We start from the raw sequence: 17,832 nt of genomic DNA on the forward strand, positions 1-17,832 counted from the left end.
AAATGTGCAGCATTCATTGCATGGAAGACATGAACCCTCCTCAGGTCTTCTGGTTATGGGCTATGGAGCTATGGAGAAGAGAGGTTTACAAAAGCTCGTGACAGAAAGCAACTCAACATGTCTTTGAATCATAGAATCTCAGACTCGTGGAATGGTTTGGGTTGGAAGGGACTTTAAAGCCCATGCAGTTCCACCCCCCTGCCATGGGCAGGGACACCTCTGACTTATCCAGTGCTCCAAGCGCCATCCAACCTGGCCTTGAACACCTCCAGGGATGGGGCAGCCACAGCTTCCCTGGGCAACCTGGGCCAGGGCCTCCCCACCCTCACAGGAAAAGATTTCATAAGATCTCATCTCATTCTCCCCTCTTTAGCTTCTTGTTGCCTTGTAATGTTTCTGTTTGCAGAGCCCAGTGTTCACCACACTGTAAGACTACTTAAGTTGTAGAAAAGAAGGCATAAATTTATGATTACTGAATATACTCAAAATAGAGGTGGATAATGCAGAATGCCAAGGAATTTCACTTTTGCAAAGACAGTTTCCTGCCGATAACTTCCTATAAATTCAACAAGTATTATAGGCTCTGTTTGACTACAAAGGCGTGCAGTTACTGGCTCAAACAAAGTACAAAAATTCCCTTCCCAGAATCACAGAATCCTTTAGGCTTGAAAAGACTTTTAAGATCATCAAGACCAGCACTTGACCTAACACTGCTAAGTCCACCACTAAATCATGTCCCTAGGCAATGAGGTGGCTCAGGTCCTCCTATAATGGACTTGAAATGAAAGAGCACACTGAAGTTTTAGCATAGCCTGCAGCCGTCTTGCAAGCCTATGATGCATCTTTGCTGGGGTGGTATTAGCCTTGCTAATCTGCCTGAACTCCAGGGGATAAACCTGCCTGCTTAAAATCCGCAGGAAGGTTGATTTCTGCAGGATGTGTTACATCTTGTGCCCTCAGCTGTTTATTATGTAGCACTTTAAAAAATATTTTACCTTTCAGCCCAAAGGGTCTTGGCCTTGGCCTTACATATCAGCAGTGGCTGAGAGCCAGACAAATATTTAATAATCAGTTTGTTGACCACTTCAAAGTCCTCCGGCATGAAAGACATCATGTAAAGTCAACCATCCGTACTTCATTTTACTGGAAAGATTTAACTCATTTAAAGAGTTTTATCAAATTTCTGATAAGGAAAAATATTTCTTGTAAAATGCAGCTTTAATTCTAGATTGACCTTTAATTCCCAAGTTGCTCCTCAGAAACTGCATGTAACTGGCTCCACAGAAACAAGCAGTGACAATGGATAGTACTGCTCCAGGTTATTTTAGCGCTGGCACAAGCCGTGATACTGGCACAGGTTTGCTCAGTGACAGAATCATCCTGTTTATTGAGTTCACTGAGTACTGGGTTGGACCCTAAGGGCAAATACTCTCTCTGATTCTCAGTTCCTCCTCAGGAAGGTCCCATGAAGCCTTATTCTCAGGTGTTGTTCAGATTTGTCTTGTTGATGTTGGCAGGATAAAGAAAATTCCATCTCTAGCATTTAATAAATTCTAGTTTCACTGGTGGCACTCTGCAACTCTTTGTATTTAACCTCAATATTAGCAATCATGTGTTGCACTATCAAACCAACCTGTTTACATTTCTATTCCTGGTAGCTGAATGTTCTCAAAGTTCATCTTTCCCTTACTATATGTACACACTGTTGTTATCTATACATTTTTTCCCCATCATTCATTCCCCGGCCCCTCAAGAGACAGAATGTGATTGAAAATAAACATGCAAGAAGAATTTGGAGCATATATACCCGCAGGCATCACAAGGAGGTCTTAAAACTGCACTTAGAAGAATGTCTAACATCAAATGATGGTGTTAAGATAATACAATTTCAGTGATTTTTGTAGAGTCCTAAATCTTTGCTTTTACTTCTTCTTGAGCTCATTTCTGCAAATCTTTATTTCTCCAAATGGTTCTACTAAAGTAAAAAAAGTTAATTTCCAAGTATGGTAACGAGGTTTAACTGGAAAGGCTAAGGTTGCATTCTCCCCCTCGTCACCACAGAAGTTCAGTGAAGTGCTGCATGTTGGGCTGGTTTCTGCCTTTCCCCACCCAGGGCCAGACCTGCACCATTGCATTTCTGGGTGCCCACCAGTCCCTGTCAGAGGGCAGCCACTCACTGTGCTCAAGGCTTTTCCACAGGGTGTCACACTCCTGATTTGAAATGCAGTGAGATTAGGAAGGCTGCAGTTCAGCCCAGGATGGCCCTGTTGCCAGAGAAGTCGTGGCTGCCCCATCCCTGGAGATGGTCAAGACCAGGTTGGATGAGGCTTGGAGCAACTTGATCCCATGGGAGGTGTCCCTGCCCATGGCAGGGGGGTGGAAATGGATGGGCTTTGAGATCATCTTCCAACCCAAAGCATTCTATGATTCTATGATGATTTGTAATCTGCCTTTGCAAAACCTGGTTTTATTTCCTCCAAGTCATCTAGCTCATTTTTAGGCTTTGCTTTTCCATAGCTAAAAGAATTTCCATATTTAGCTGTAATCAGTGGGTAATTAGAATCATGGAATCATAGAATCACCAGGTTGGAAAAGACCCATTGGATCATCGAGTCCAACCATTCCCATCGATCACTAAACCATGCACTTCAGCACCTCATCTACCCATCCTTTAAACACCTCCAGGGAAGGTGACTCAACCCCCTCCCTGGGCAGCCTGTTCCAGTCCCCAATGACCCTTTCTGTGAAATATTTTTTCCTGATGTCCAGCCTGAACCTCCCCTGGCGGAGCCTGAGACCATTCCCTCTTGTCCTGTCCCCTTTTCACTTAGGAGAAGAGGCCAGCTCCCTCCTCTCCACAACCTCCTTTCAGGTAGTTGCAGAGAGCAATATGCACCAGGAATCCCTCTCCCTTGGAAACTGCAAACAAGGTCAGAACAGGACAACTCTGTATCTTGTCTGCGCTGCTCTGGTAGGAACTAGCACTAACGCTGCCTGTGATGCCAACCAACACTGCCCCAAGAGCCCCCCAGAAGCCCCAAGCAGGCCCAGAAGCCCCCAAGCAGGCCCCACCGCCCCGTCCCCACTCAGGTTCGTTAGTTCTTCCTGCTTCTCTCATTTAGGAATTATTGTAATTGTACTGTCCAGATATCTCAACAACTTTGCAACCTGCTGGTGGTGGGAAGAACTTGTTTTGGCCTAACAGTGGGCACCAGGTACATTGAGTGTAGATGACTGCGTGCTTTCTCCATGCTCCAGAGTGGAACAGCCATCCACACAAGCTTGACAAATAAACAGTGAGGCCTATTGTTATTCTGAATATCCATAGTTTAACTGCAAATCAGGCTGCGAACAGCAATTATTAGGATATTTCTTTTTATGTGAAACTTTCCCGTTTAGTAAAAAGTAAAGTGAAAAAGGTAAAACCCAATCATAGTTCAATGTTAAGGCTACTCAGAATCATGAGTCTGTCTTGTGGTATTTTATAAGGCAAATCTTTGCAGCATTTATAAAATCAATTTGTTGAATAATTATAAGATAATGCAAAGCCATAAAGAGAGACTGATTCTCTTTGTAATTAATTTTACCCTCTCCTGTAAATTTTTTCTTTATTGGACAGTCCTTTTGCTTTCTTCTGTGCTAATCTTAAGTCTATTTTAAGGCAATGAAGTTTAATAGCTCTAACTAAATAAAGCAGTTGGGCAGCATATGTTAACAAGTACCGTATTCCCCACCCTTCCAGACAGCTCAGCCTCAAGTAACACTCACATATCTCCTGTGTAGAGATTAGCCCACCCTTCACCACGTGGTTTAATCCCACCTTCCAGCTGCCCAAACTGTCTGGCGGTTCCTGGGCTGAGGGGTTCCGAGCCCTTTGGTGGCCACAGGCAGATTTAGGCAGGAGCAGCAGAAGCCTGAGGGGAGGTTTTTTTTGCTGAAGCTTGCTCTTTGCTGCCCTTGATGTTCCCAAGCAGGTGGCTGTCTCTAAATAAAGCACGCGCCTTGACACCTCCCTGGATTAGCTCAGCGCTGCTTCCCTGATGGAACAGGGAACAACCACAAGAAGGCGAAGTCCGCGTTAAGGGAATCTTATGCAAAAGCCTGCTCCTCCCCTCCCCACATGAGCTGTATCACTGTGCCTGCTAGCACTGAGCTCTCCCCGGCAAAGAAATGTCGGTCAGCGCAACCGAAACACGGTCCTGAATACCTCATGTGAGCCAGTTCTAATAATAAGCTACTGGGAAAGAGGGGACAGCTCATTCTAGGGGTGAGTTCAAAATAAAGAGCAAGAGAGCACCTGTCCTGGACCGCACTAAAGATCCACTGAGCCTGCTATCCTGCATCCAACAGGGGCTATAAGGGGATGCCTACAGAAAATAAGAACATGAATGCATGAATTACACTGCTTTGTAACAGTCTTCCTACTTCAAGCTGGCTGCAGCTCATAAGCTTCCAGATCTGGGTGGAGTCTTTAAGTAAGGACTCTATGTAATGGACTTCTGTTCCATAAAGTTTTCCAGTTAACCCTGTGAACATTTACAGGCTTTTACCTTCCACAGCATCTCATGGCAAGGCATTACACAGCTCACCTAAACCCCTCTTTTTGTTTCAGACCTGGCTTCTACTCACTTCATCTGATGCCCTCAGTTCTTGTACCAGAAAGTAAAATTAAGAGAAGTTTCCACTGGAATTTTGTATGGCTCCCTTCAGGTGACACTGTGGTTTTGTGATTGCTTTGAGTAGATTAAGTCTGTTATAGCTGCAGCTGGGACAGTCCTTGTCACTGTGCTTTCTGCTCACAGACAACCACTCGCTTCTGCTGGGCTGACACCAGCCCTCCTGGCCCACTCAGTAAGATGGCTCAAGAGAATGAAAAATGGGTTTTCAGGTCCTCTTCAGAGGAGGTCTAACTCTTCTTTCTGACATAGGCCTTTCCCATGGGAGAAACGTGCTCCTGAACTGTACACGCTCTGTTCCAGGCTCTGTTGAATGCATTTTTCAGCTAAACACTAAAAAAGAGTTGAAAAATGGTTAAAGGGATTAAGAACAGATTGAGAAGAGACCCCATGGTAAGGCAAGTTTGGGGCAGGAAGGCTGGTGCACCTGCTGGCTTCAGAGGATATGGAAGGTAATTAGTTCCTCATCATCCTGACAGTCCCTGTGGGCTCTTGGGAGGATATGCAAGCACTGCTGCATGAGCCTTGGAGCTCTGGCCAGCTCAGCAGGTACCTTGCTTACCTTTAGGTACTTAAATACCTTTTAAAATGGGACCTTCCCTCAGTTAAGAGTTAACATTCCACGCCTTCAGTCTCCTGGGCTGTGTAGACCCTGCTGATAGATGTGCATTTTCTGAACAGAGTCCTCCTGGTGAGGCAGTATTTTTCTTCTGTTTCAGTTCCTTAGTCTATGTTTCAGTATCTGAAATACAATTTTCCTGCTGATAATGTAAAACAGGGAAATACTAATGCCACGTCACGTCACGGCCTGAACTATGGACAGAGTGAGTGATGGATGAGAAGGTCTCTTTTCCTCCTAGCATATCACAGCAGCTGTTGTTTTCTGTTCCTGGAAGTTACAGAACTAATTCTACCACTTTTCATAGAATGTTAGAATGGTTTAGGTTCGAAGGGATCATCCAGTTCCAACCCTTGCCATGGGCAGGGTCACCTTCCACTGGACCAGGCTGCTCCAAGCCCCATCCAGCCTGGTCTTGCACACCTCCAGGGATGGGGCAGCCACAACTTCTCTGGGCAGCCCGTGCCAGTGTCTTGCCGTCCTCACAGGAAAAATACCTTTGCTCGTGCTGACTGGAATCTTTTTACCCTGAGCAGACCTGGAGCCAAAGTTCAGCTGTATATTATGAAGGGAGTGATACAGGCAGGCAGGAAATATAGGCAACACTAACACTGCAGATTAAAGACACTTTAGTGATTTGCCAGTGCCCTTGAAAGGAGTTTCTAATGAATTCATTTCCTCCACTGGGATCAGTCACTCTTGCTGTACAAAATCACTGCTGTGGCATGGATGCCATCCTGACTCAGCTTCTCCCTATGCTCTTCTTTTCTCCACGGTGGTGAAGCAACACTCTCCCAGAATGAGCAATGTCTCCTAGAGCAGCTACTAATTTAAATCTGGAGTAGCATTCACAGCTGTGGCTTTGTGGGACAGATGTTCTGGGGCACGCAAAGCAGTATCCTGATGGGAGGTTCCATCAATCTAGCTCACATGAGTCTAATTTTGCCCAGCCTAAAGCCATTAAGATGCATTATTTCACTCACATGAATTTCAGATTTTTCAATGCTGTGTCTTCAAAAGATTTCCAGACTAAAATCTATTGTAATGTGAATGAAGTATAAATTATAATGAAATATTAACTCATATAAATCCCTATTAATGCTAATGGAGAACTTCAAAGCAAACCCAGCTCCTCCTCCACCACTCTGCTTCTTTATGAGGTATCAAGATTGTCCGAGCGCTGCTGGGTTTTAAATGTGATTTTCTATTTGATCTTTTTATGTTGCAATGTCTTCTCTTTCTCTCGTCAGTGGAGCTCTTTGGCAAGACTTGGGAAAATCTGAACAGATGGTCGTGTAGATCTTTGAAAAGATCTTCAATATGCTTATTTTGCAAAGCATGTGTGTGCACTGGAAGAGGGAGGGATTTCTCCATCCCCATAAGTGCTAGACAGAGTCAGCATCCATGTTATGACCTCTCCAAAAATTACAGAGGGCAGGGGGTCTGGGAAGGAAGAGGTTCTACTCACAAGTCACCACTATTTAAGTTTTCTAATAACCTTGTAAATCTCTTTCAGCAGAGAAGAAAATGATCAGAACTGATGCTTCAGATGCAAACAAAGAAGTAGAAATGTATTTACTTAATCTGGCAGGAAAGGTTTATAAGGTCAGCTAATCAATAAATCAAACCAGCAGCAGAGACCAAAAATAGATTTGATTATCACTTCATGGTTCACTGCAAGGTAACAAGCTAATTTTCAGGCAGAGTGGCAGTATGAATTTCAAAAGCTGTTTCTGTATTAAAAATCACATTGGTTTAACTACTAATTAACTGGTGATAGGAAAAGTGACATCCTCAAAACAGCTTAAAACTAATTTATACCAATTAAACTTTGTCATTGATGTCAGCTAAATAATTTCCTACCCATCGTTAAACCAAGGATGATTCAGAGCCAGAAGTGATTTGGGATAATTTGGAGGGAGAGTGAACTGATGAGTCCAAGCTGACAAAATGCTTTGAAGATCCGACATCTTTGTTTTTAATGCCTTCAATACACTACATTACATAAGATATTTTGTTGAAAACATTTGCACAAGAAAAGGTTTGTGGGTTTGCTGAACCAGAGCTGCAGAGAAGTTTATTCTGCTGGGGTGGGTCTTCAGGCTGTCACAGTTTTTAGTCGCATTGCAATACTCAGCAGAAGGAGGAATGTACCTGTAGCGGTGTCTGGGCTCTTCACAAGTTGCCAGTGCCACATCACCAGGCCTGGAAGACAAAAAACTTTTTGTACAAGAACGTGCACATGAGAACTGTAACCAAACCAAGGAAGCTGGTTATGTCACACTCCTCAGTAATGGGAGTAAACATACTGCATAGCCAGATGCCGTTGTTGAACTTGCCTCTGACCTGAGCACAAACCAGAACAAACTCTGTCCATCTTCACCACCTCTGTGGACTCGTCTGGTAGCACCACACTAGGCACAGCTGCTGCACAGCACACGTTGTTCACTGTACTGATGTTGGCTCTGCTTGATTTGGAGGAAACAAGCTGTTAGAATGAATCCAGTTACAGTTTTGTTGATTTTTCTCTTTGATGCATAATTTTGTTTATTCTTTCATCATGCATTGATCCTAGGAAGCTGTAAGTGCACTGTGGTTATGAAGGGTGAGACTAGAAAAACACATGTCAATAGCATTGCCCTTTCAGCAGGCCTTCTGTTGCTGTAGCTGAGCATCCAAATTCCGCAGGTGTTTCAGAAAGCCGCGATTGGGGAAAATCCATCGATGCTGCTTCACTGTTTTGATGGCTTCAACCAATGAGAGGTGGTGATTGATCATGAGATATGCCAGGACTAAGGATGCTGACCTGCTCACTCCAACTGCACAGTGTACCAAAATTTTAGCTGGTTAAAACAAAACAAAACAATTATAACTGTAGAAAAGCAGCAGTACAGTGGATGAAATTTAATTTAAAGGGATGGCAAACCCATTCTGCCTTTCTGCTTTCTCTAGCCTGGGCAGAGTTAACACCGCAAATATGATGTATTCCTTATCCATCTAATAGACCATGTGAACTGCCAACAATTAAGTTTATTTGCATGTGCTACACTCACTTCTGCCATGAGGTTACAACCCGCTCTCAGAATTACGGGTAAATCAAAGAAAACCCTCTTGAAGCAATGACATGGTTCTGTTGTAAGCAAGAGGAACACCACATCCACTGATTTCAGGGACTTACTTAGGTGAAGAACGCTAAAATCCGGCCGGAATGGATGGCACTAACACATTAGCCACTGAGAAAAATGACTGGCCCAGGACCATTGCATAGTCAGGCAATTTACTGAAACTATAATTCTCTTCTGAAGGCAGAACTTGCGATACAGACTGAGACAGCTCCATTAATGCCAGTTTACTCATGCTAAGGAATGGTCTTTTATGTAACACAGGTTAATTAGTATTTTATTGCACAAGTGCCAAGCAGCTCAGTCTCTTGTGCAACATGCTATAAATCTTCTTGGCTAAAGGTAAATCTCTTCATGGGCACAGCCCTGCAGGTCCTATTCACGCAAGAAGCTCATCTACAATCTGTGAGCCTCTGCATGTGGCTGGTGGCTGAAGAAATCAAGACTTTCGTCTCTTTCTTTATTTGCTCTTAGACAGTTGCCATAGGAAGGTCTCAAAGAGGGTGTCCATTTTAAAAGTATGGGTTTGCTTTTCCCTTTTTGAACCAGCCTTTCCCTCAGACTTTTTGCTCTTTACTCAGCCTCTTTTCTTCTCTGCCCGGGTCTCTCTCCTGCATTGTTCATCCTTTTTCTCATGTTACCTATTTGGGACCTGGCTAGAGCTACACACAGGTACCCAGCACTCCCACCACCCACTGCGCAGGTGACCAGCAGCTGGCAGGAGACTTGTCCACCACTGAGCTTACAGAGCTGACCTGTTACCAGAGGCTGCCAACTTGCATAAAAAGATAACCAGCGATAATTTCATACCTCCTGGTGTGTTCAAAGCGTTGTGGATAAATTGTGCCGCAGAGAAAAAGAACTGGCTTATATCAAAGCTTGGGAGGTCATGGGCTGGTACACCGTAGTAATCAATGGTTGCTCCATAAAAGTCCTGCCCTCCGTGGCTGTATGCTGTGCCGTGGGCAGCATTTAAAACATGGGTCACACCCATCTTCCACAAAACAAACCTGTTGTGAGCTGTTACTCTAAGGAAAAGACAAACAAGTTGAGATGGGTGCAGAGATATTCCCAGAGCAGAAGCACTGGGATTGCATCTTGTAAGCCATTTGCTGGAGCACAAGCTGGAGCATGAGCCCATGCATTCCTTCCAAATGCTAACCAAGAAGCAAAAGCCAGCTTAGTCATAAATTTGTCTCAGAAACCATGCTGACTGCAGTGTGAATGACAACAATTAGCAAAGCTATGAGCTGTGTAAAGCTGCACCTGTGAAGCGTGCAAATAGAGAGAATGGAGGTGTGTCCAGAAAGCTGTACTTACAGATCTCCTAAAAATAGATTGGGCCATACTTCATCAACATGGTTGCAAGAGGGCCGCCCAGTGTTCAGAAGTTGCTCGATTTCTTTAAGGGAGGGGACGTCCCCCATGCATGCCCCAGCACCTTCAGGTCCCTGAGAGCCCAGCACCTCCAACTCAGCCATGCTGAGGTCCAGGGACAGACCCTGCTGTCACCAGCCAGAGGCACGTCACTGAGCAGTGGGGTGCTGCCAGCTGCTGGGTCTGTCACAGGGGAGGCCAGAAGATGGGCTGGGGCAGGTGCCAGGCAGCAGCTCCTGCTGCTGAGCCATGTCATCCCACATCTCAGCACCCCCTGAACCGCCCCCCATGCTGGCCACTCGCCTGGGCATGGCCCTAACAAGCACAGACAGTTGAAATAGATGCATGTACCAAACCGGGCTGTACTGGTTCCAGTCTGCTCCCTGGGGCTTCTCCCCAGAACCACACAGCTCTGCCCCACAGCAGTCTCAGCACCTGGAGCATCAGTCCCTGCACAAAAGATGCTCTCCAAGACATGGCTGTGACTGCTCTCAGCGGTGTCCTCGATGTGGCAGTGGCAGTCAGTGAGATCTGAACACTTATTACAAGCGATTAAAAGCCCAATATAATAAAACAGAAACCTGTCCAGTTCAAGAAGAGTGGCAACTATCCTCTGGTAACAACAGTGTTCCAGTTACTATGAGGTGCTTAGAAACCCAGCAGCAAATGGGTCAAAAATGCACCACTGAGTCCTACAAACACAGTCACCAGGAGGTTAAACACCAAACAGATGATGACTTGCCTACCACCAGTAACGTAGAGAACTGTATTTCTTGATACTACCATTTTGTCATCAAGTAAAATTACCTGAGCCTAACTGTATTGCAGTCACTGCTTTCACCAAGATGTTAATACAACACACCTGACATGTTGTGTGGTACCTCCCTCTGCTGAAGACAGAACTAAGGATGTGAGCTTAATGGGTGACATGTGGAACTGGGAAGCCACTGGCGAGTTCATAAAGGAAGGTCTGGTGAGTCATAGGTTAATAGTTGATTGTGTCAAACTGCAGTGTTAGTGGGCTCTTCCAAGCACAGCAGTGTTTGTGCTCTAGGGCTGCAGGCTATGGGATTCCTGGCAAGGGGCTGCAAAGCTGGCGGTCATTGAGCTACAGGGGCAAAACATGTGGAATACTGATACGCTTTGCAAGCCTGGTTGCTGACATGTACTACACTGCTCCTTTATGAAAGGAGTCTAGGAGAGAAGGTGGCCCAAGATGAGAAACTTGCTGCTGATATTATCCTTGATCAGGTCTGAACCACCTTTATTCTACATGTATTGATTCATTGTGATGGAGTGAGTGCATGCTTTATTTTATTTTATCAAGAGATGTTATCACTGAGAGCTGTTTGCAACCAGGTATTGAAGTCTCGACTGATAGTCTATGCTTAGGTATACTCTGGGTGAGAGATCACCCTAATACAAGGCAATAGTTTCCAGCATCACAGGGCGGATGTTACGTGCAAGAAAAAATGTGGCCTTGTGCAGAGTCTGTCATGAAACAGAAATTGTTAAAATTCTGTGAATTTAGAGAAGAAACTGTTTAGGAGCCTGCTAAATACAAAGAGGCTGTTACTTTCCATTGCTGTATGTTCCTGCCTGAAAGGTGATAAAGAAAAAATGGAAGCACCAGGGCTGCTGGGCTTATTTCAAGGGGATAGTGGAACGTGCAGCAAGGCTGGGCTAGGAATAAGGCAAACAGTGGGTCCTATACAGCAGAGACCTACAAAAATGGTTACAATTAAACTTCAAGCACTACCCGCCTGTCCTTAGTGTATGACCTTGTTTTTCTGCTTCATCCTTCTTTTATCCTTTGGTAAACTCTTTCAGCTGATTGATTTGTGCTTACGAGTAAGAAAAGCTGACTGACTGAGCAGCTTAAGTTGTTTAATTTGTTTTACTTTTCTCAGACTTCTGGGTAGAGGCTCAAGCTGAGGCTTCACTGCGAGGTTTTTTTTAAATGTAAGCCTTTTGTTGCCAATCAAGTTCTGTCAAAAATGTGACTCACCTGTTTAATTCTGTCCCTCTTCAGCTGTAAAGCTTGTATTGGACTCTGCCTCAACTGCACTAAGAATTCAGAGTTCATCCGCAGCACAAAATCTTCTGAGCAGGAAGACACGAAATCCAGAAGAATGACATTCAAGTCCTGTGTGCCTCCAACATCAGCATGGCATAGGTGTGTTGCTTCAGAACTGTGCCTTTCCACACCTACCATCTTCTACACATTTAAGAGTTTGTAAACATGACTTTGGTAAACCTGTGTTGCTGACTTTTTTGAGGAGCTGCCTTTCAAATGGAAAGGAGGCAGAAATCTGGCTTTCAGACCACCTCCACAGAACATAACCTCACTGGAGAGTACAAGACTATCTTTTCCCGCTCTGTGTTCTCCCTGGCCTGCCATTCTGCCCCCGGCACTGGGTCAGGATTGTTGAGAATGTAGCTGTCCTTCCATGTATTTACACAGGACCTGGCCATGATTCTCTGACTTGGTAAGGAATTGTTGTAATTTAGTTTCTATAAAGGTAGCCTGAATTCAGATGCTGAAAAAGTACGGAAAGCTTGAATTTAGCTTTGTCCTCAAGTTGGGCAGGACATTCCTTCCAGGTGTAACCTTAATATCCAGATGGGTTTAGCTCTCTGCAGCTTTGCTGCTTTCCTGACACTTTTAAAGCTACTAAAGATGGATGTGAAAAGCAAAAAACTGATATGTGGTCATACTGTATGACCAAGGCGCAAAATCAGCTTTCTGTCAGTAGGGAATTTTTGAGATTCCAAGAATTTGGCTGTTCTCCTGACTGTCGGGTTGGGCATCTCTTAGGAAAACATCTATATGCAGTTCTATATGATCTTAATGTAGCTGCTGTTTTGGTTGAAGTTAATGCATGATTAATGTCAGAACACCTAACAGAAGGCATCCTTTTAAGGAGTGGACTACACCTTTGTGATTACTTTGTAGGCAGTACATGGTGCAGTAATCTAAATCAAACATTCTCTGGCTAATAATGTATGAGGTGGCCACAGTGCAAACTGCCATGGAGTGTTCCACCAGCACACAGGACGGCATTGCCTGGAAAACCTGCAGTGACTGGAAAGGGGACCTATTCCACAGACAGGGATTCTCTTCCATTGAAACCACTGTGATTGGTACCACTGTGATTGGTACCAACTGCTGCTGTGTCTGGGACATCCTTCCATCTCTTTTGTGAAAATGGGGCCAAAGTCAAATTCCTTTCATGATTCCTGAAAGAAGAAAATTTGTATAGTGAAAGTGTGCCAGCATGGAAGTTCAGTGACATATGATTCCATAGATGCAGACATCTCGTACTGCAAAAGATCTACTTGATTCACTCATCATTGTATTTTCAGGCTTTGAATGTCAGGCTGGTTAGCTATTGAAGAATTGAACTAATTGAATTCTGGTACATGAAAGTCAATACTTAATGAGACAGGGTTTTCTGGTGTCCTACAACATTAGAACAGGCTGCCCAGGGAAGTGGTGGAGTCTTCATTCCTGGAGGGGTTCAAAAAGCATCTAGATGTGGCACTTTGGGACATGGTTTAGTAGGCACAGCAGTGTTGGACTGGATGATATTGGAGGTCTTTTCCAATCTTAATGATTCTATGTATTTTTGTTGTATGGAACAATTTTGTCTGCTTAGTACTTGGAATTTACTCTGTTTTTTCTTCCCCCTCCCTCTAATAAGCTTATTTTTTTGCCTTGAAAAATAATGTATGTTTCACTGATTTGATTCATTCTTAGGCATTCAGTCCCTTTTTCTTCCATTACAAAAGAAATTTGAAAATGAAATAGATGCTTAAATGTTCACATATGACTAAGTATGCTTCAACTCAAGCACGGAGATTATGAAAAAATTATAAGGTGAGATCTGGTCTATACAAAAATGAGATTATCAAAAACCCCACCCCAAAACCCAGAAAAAGAAGACATCAAGATTTAGATCAGTTAGCACTTCTAGTGAAAGATCCCCCCCTTGCCATGTTGTACTCTCTGCTGGAAGAGAGTTTTCATAAGCAATTCATTTTCTATTCAGCTGGGGCCTTTCTCTTCTGCATATGAGTTTGAGATTTATTTGAGATAGATTATTTCAAATTATTAAATGCTAAGAGCATTATCTAATGACAGATTTTTCTTTTTTTAAAAAAAACAAACAACCCATTACATTAGCATGTCTCATTTTCCTTTGCTATATAATATATTGTAACTGGAGCTAGTTGGGAAATTTCAATATAAATTTCCTCTCTTTTTTCTTTTTTTTTTTTTTTAAGTGTCAGCTTGAACATTGATTCAATACAACTATGTGAATTGAATTAATTGTTTTCCATCCAAAGATCCACCCAGTGTAATTACACATTTTAAAGCCCATCTTTCTTGGCAATCTGCAATAGTTTTAAATATATCTGTAGCTTCTAATTTGTCATAAATTCTCAGGCTGACATGTCAGCATTGGCAGTGTCTGTCAAACTGATACCAATGCCTTTGTGTCACACAGCATGAAGTGACATAACTCAAAGTAACGGAATGAGTTTTATTGGAAATTTCTGTTAAATAAAGCACAAACTATTTAGATAATTCACTCTTTGAAAGAACATCCTATTTTAGCAAGGACAAGTAGTTTTCAGCTTTGAAATGTGGTGGCTGAGCAGCTTTTGCATGTCTATGCTTATTTAAGAGTTACAAGTGTTCAGTTGTGCACTTTTCTGTGCAAGATAATTTGATCTTTTTAAAAATATTTGTTAGGTGATGAAACAAGACAGAGCAGAAAAATGCCATTAGCAGTGATAACTTCAGATAGAAGTCAAGCATCGAGGCTTTCTCCAGCGCTAAAGCTGGCAAATTGCTGCTGTAAAGCAGCCCAGGAAACCCAGGGCCTGGCATGGGGCCATCTCCACCGACACATGGCCAGTCTGGGTACGTCTGTCTGCTCTACTTCTGTCATGGATGCAACTTTTGTCCAGGAGATCACGGGATGGAAATCTATTGCTTATATAATGTAAGGGGCCTGAAAGCTTCAGATAGTCCTGAATTCATATTTGTATATAACTATGGCTCATCTTCCAACCTGGATTTCTGAAGTCCGGAGACTGAATTTGGGAAGTTGTTTGCAGATGGACTCCTGGTCTTGCTATAAACAGTGTAGGGAAAACAGGACAAGGAAACATCTGCTTTCATTTTTATTTCCTTCCTGCAGTCGGGTGAGCTGGTGGACTCCAGTGCATGTTTGTATTAAAAACCACCCAACAAAGCCACGGCGCTCTGGATACAGAGCCTATAAAAAGGGTGAGAATGAGATTCCAAAGGTGAGTTAGCCCCTGGACTGTGTGCAAGGCACTGACATGGTGACCTGAACTGTGATGAGACAGCTCTGTAGCCTGCTACTGCCATTTTTGCAACCATTTTTCATTTCAGTTTTTACTTACTTTTACATTTTTAACTCAAACCATTTTTTTTAGATACAAGCAAATGTGATAAAGGATTGTAAATTGTACCAGCCTGGCACCTGGAAGTGTACAGAAAGCTGTGATAGACTGGCAGCTGATGAAGAAAAGTTCATGGCAGAACAAGCAAAGAATACACTAATTTTAACTGAATTGCCTTGCTCTTCTATAATTCTCTTCTTTCTCAGAGAACTGCTAGGTATTTAGAATTAGAATACGTGGACCTGGAGTAAGTCAGCTTTATTAATGGGCCCATTATTGCTCTCTATAACTACCTGAAAGGAGGTTGTAGAGAGGAGGGTGCTGGCCTCTTCTCCCAAGTGACAGGGGACAGGACAAGAGGGAATGGCCTCAAGCTCCGCCAGGGGAGATTTAGGCTGGACGTTAGGAAAAAATTTTTCACAGAAAGGGTCATTGGGGACTGGAACAGGCTGCCCAGGGAGGTGGTTGATTCACCTTCCCTGGAGGTGTTTAAGGCACGGGTGGACGAGGTGCTAAGGGACATGGTTTAGTGTTTGATAGGAATGGTTGGACTCGATGATCCAGTGGGTCTCTTCCAACCTGGTTATTCTATGATTCTATGATTATGAGCAGAAGGACAAGTTCCATTTGATTGGCTACGTGTGTTTATTTCAGATTCATATGTGTGTGTCTGCGAACTGGGAAATTGTCAGTTATTCACCTCGTGCAGGTAAAGGGAAAGAAGGGGAACGCTGTGGGGACTGAAACAGCATTTAATCTGTTATGTGTTTGCAGAGACTGCTAAACTGGCAGAGGAAGTGGCAAACTCACTCCAACTGCAGTAACTCATCTGGGAAATTGCACATCATTTGGTGTGAATAATAAAAGCAAGATGGAACAGACTGCTTAGAATTAAGCATCTTTGAACCAGTATCTGGGAGTAGGGTGCTGAGCACAAGTTCTTAGAGCTTGTTTCTGTTCTGGATATCCAGTATTTGCTCTATTTCAAATGCATGTAGTCCATTACTATTGAGATTGCGCAATGGTGGACATTTGTGTTGGACTGCTTGATGACTTGACAACTTGATGTAGCTGTGAAGCATTTAGAAATCCAGAATTTCTGTGTTTTGCTGTTGTGGCACAGGGGTAAGGACTACACAAGATCCTTTTGTCTCTGTGAATAAAAAATACCAGGCCAAATTAACTGAAAAGGCTTGTGTAATTAACTTAATGGAGCGACGCTGGCACCTTCTTTTTACTTCAACTGAAGCCACATCTTAGGTCACTTGGTCCTCATAGTACTTACATCATTAACAAAGTAAGTTCTGACTGTTCTTTGGACTGTGCCCTTTTGCTGTAAAGGGCTGGCTGCTACCACAGTCTGTTGATCTACAAAATAAATTTATTTCTGGAGCTGTTTGTTTGTAATTTGTCTGTCTCCTTCCATCCCTGCCTTTTGTATTATTTATGGAGCTTCTTAAGTGACGGTGTCTTGTTGAAACTTACACAAGTTGTCAGTGCTGTTCAGGTCAGTGCTGTTCACATCAGTGCTGTGGATCACTCTGGATGAATGACTGCCAGTTTCCAGATTGATTTTTTCCTACGGACATCAGAAAAGAGTAGTGATGCAAAAACCAGCACATCTACAGAGAAGAAAAATGTTTCATAACAACTGTTTGATGGGAGAATTGACAGTATTAAGGTCTTGCAAGTTTTCTCTCCTATGTTCTCCTCTGAATGAAGGATGGGAATATCTTAATGACACTAGTAGTGGGTTAGTGACTGCAGCATTGCTCCGTTTATTCATTTCTCATTAAAAAAAAAAATCAACAAAAATTCCATTTAGTGTGCTCAAACTTCCACTTCTTTCTCCCATCCACACTATACTAAGATCCTTCCAAATGGTGGACAGAAAGATCATACTGGAAAAAAACCCACTATATTGTCTTCCAAGGGTTGGGTTTTATACCCTTATCCTGGTTTAAGTGTGTTCTGCTGGCCTTCAGTGAGGAAAGCAAGGCACTCTCACTTTTCTCTTCAGCTGATGACTGTTGGGATAATGGAAGGTTTAGGCATTTGTCTCATTACCTCTAAAAAACACCTGGCCAAACAGCTGTGGATTTTGAGTGTATTACACAGCTCAAGGGAGTTGTGACTATACTTCCATGTATTTCAGACTTGCATTCCCACAAATCCAGGGCCAAGGCAGTTCCATAAGACATTGCCACAGCCTGAACCCAGTGAGGAGGCTGAGAAAGAGGCATCACACATTAGCGTTGGGCTGATTTGATCTTATGTGGTTGGACTGGATGGTCTTGGAGGTCTTTTCGAACTGTAATAATTCTATGATTGTGATTGCCCTTCTGCTCTCTGCACTGCTGATGCTGCACCTTGGATCCTGGGTTCAGCGCTGGCCTCTTCTCCCAGGTGACAGGGGACAGGACAAGAGGGAATGGCCTCAAGCTCCGCCAGGGGAGGTTTAGGCTGGACATTAGAAAAAATTTTTCACGGAAAGGGTCATTGGGGACTGGAACAGGCTGCCCAGGGAGGGGGTTGAGTCACCTTCCCTGGAGGTGTTTAAGGCACGGGTGGACGAGGTGCTAAGGGGCATGGTTTAGTG

At 43.5% G+C, this 17,832-nt stretch overlaps 2 protein-coding genes and 1 long non-coding RNA gene across 7 annotated transcripts in view; 1 reads left to right on the forward strand and 2 right to left on the reverse strand.

The window, feature by feature from the left end:
* LOC138723938 (uncharacterized) overlaps window positions 1-16,745 on the forward strand; it is a 28,466-nt gene extending 11,721 nt beyond the window's left edge. The window contains exon 4 of one of the 2 annotated variants that reach the window (XR_011337949.1): window positions 16,008-16,745. This is a non-coding gene — a long non-coding RNA (uncharacterized lncRNA). Of the gene's footprint in view, window positions 1-4,612; window positions 4,741-16,007 lie in introns of those variants that run through there. The other variant, XR_011337948.1, reaches the window with a different exon arrangement.
* LOC138723935 (dual specificity protein phosphatase 13B-like) overlaps window positions 1-17,832 on the reverse strand; it is a 105,596-nt gene that overhangs the window by 18,990 nt on the left and 68,774 nt on the right. The window contains exon 2 of one of the 3 annotated variants that reach the window (XM_069863473.1): window positions 3,821-3,855. The gene's annotated coding sequence lies outside the window, so the exon portion shown is untranslated. Of the gene's footprint in view, window positions 1-3,768; window positions 3,942-17,832 lie in introns of those variants that run through there. The other 2 variants (XM_069863471.1, XM_069863472.1) reach the window with 2 other exon arrangements.
* DUSP13A (dual specificity phosphatase 13A) lies at window positions 6,882-9,940 on the reverse strand. 2 transcript variants are annotated; one of them, XR_011337947.1, is made up of 4 exons: window positions 9,738-9,940; window positions 9,228-9,445; window positions 7,642-8,138; window positions 6,882-7,500 (listed from the first exon to the last, which is right to left on the reverse strand). XR_011337947.1 is itself a non-coding variant. In XM_069863477.1 (3 exons), the coding sequence occupies exons 1-3, from the start codon at window positions 9,896-9,898 to the stop codon at window positions 7,939-7,941; spliced, it is 579 nt and encodes a 192-aa protein (XP_069719578.1). In that variant the 5' UTR covers window positions 9,899-9,940; the 3' UTR covers window positions 6,883-7,938. The 2 variants fall into 2 exon arrangements, 1 of the variants encoding a protein (XP_069719578.1); XM_069863477.1 differs by having other exon boundaries at window positions 6,883-8,138.

Source organism: Phaenicophaeus curvirostris, chromosome 9 (genome assembly GCF_032191515.1).
Source record: "Phaenicophaeus curvirostris isolate KB17595 chromosome 9, BPBGC_Pcur_1.0, whole genome shotgun sequence".
Classification (NCBI taxonomy): Eukaryota; Metazoa; Chordata; class Aves; order Cuculiformes; family Cuculidae; genus Phaenicophaeus; species Phaenicophaeus curvirostris.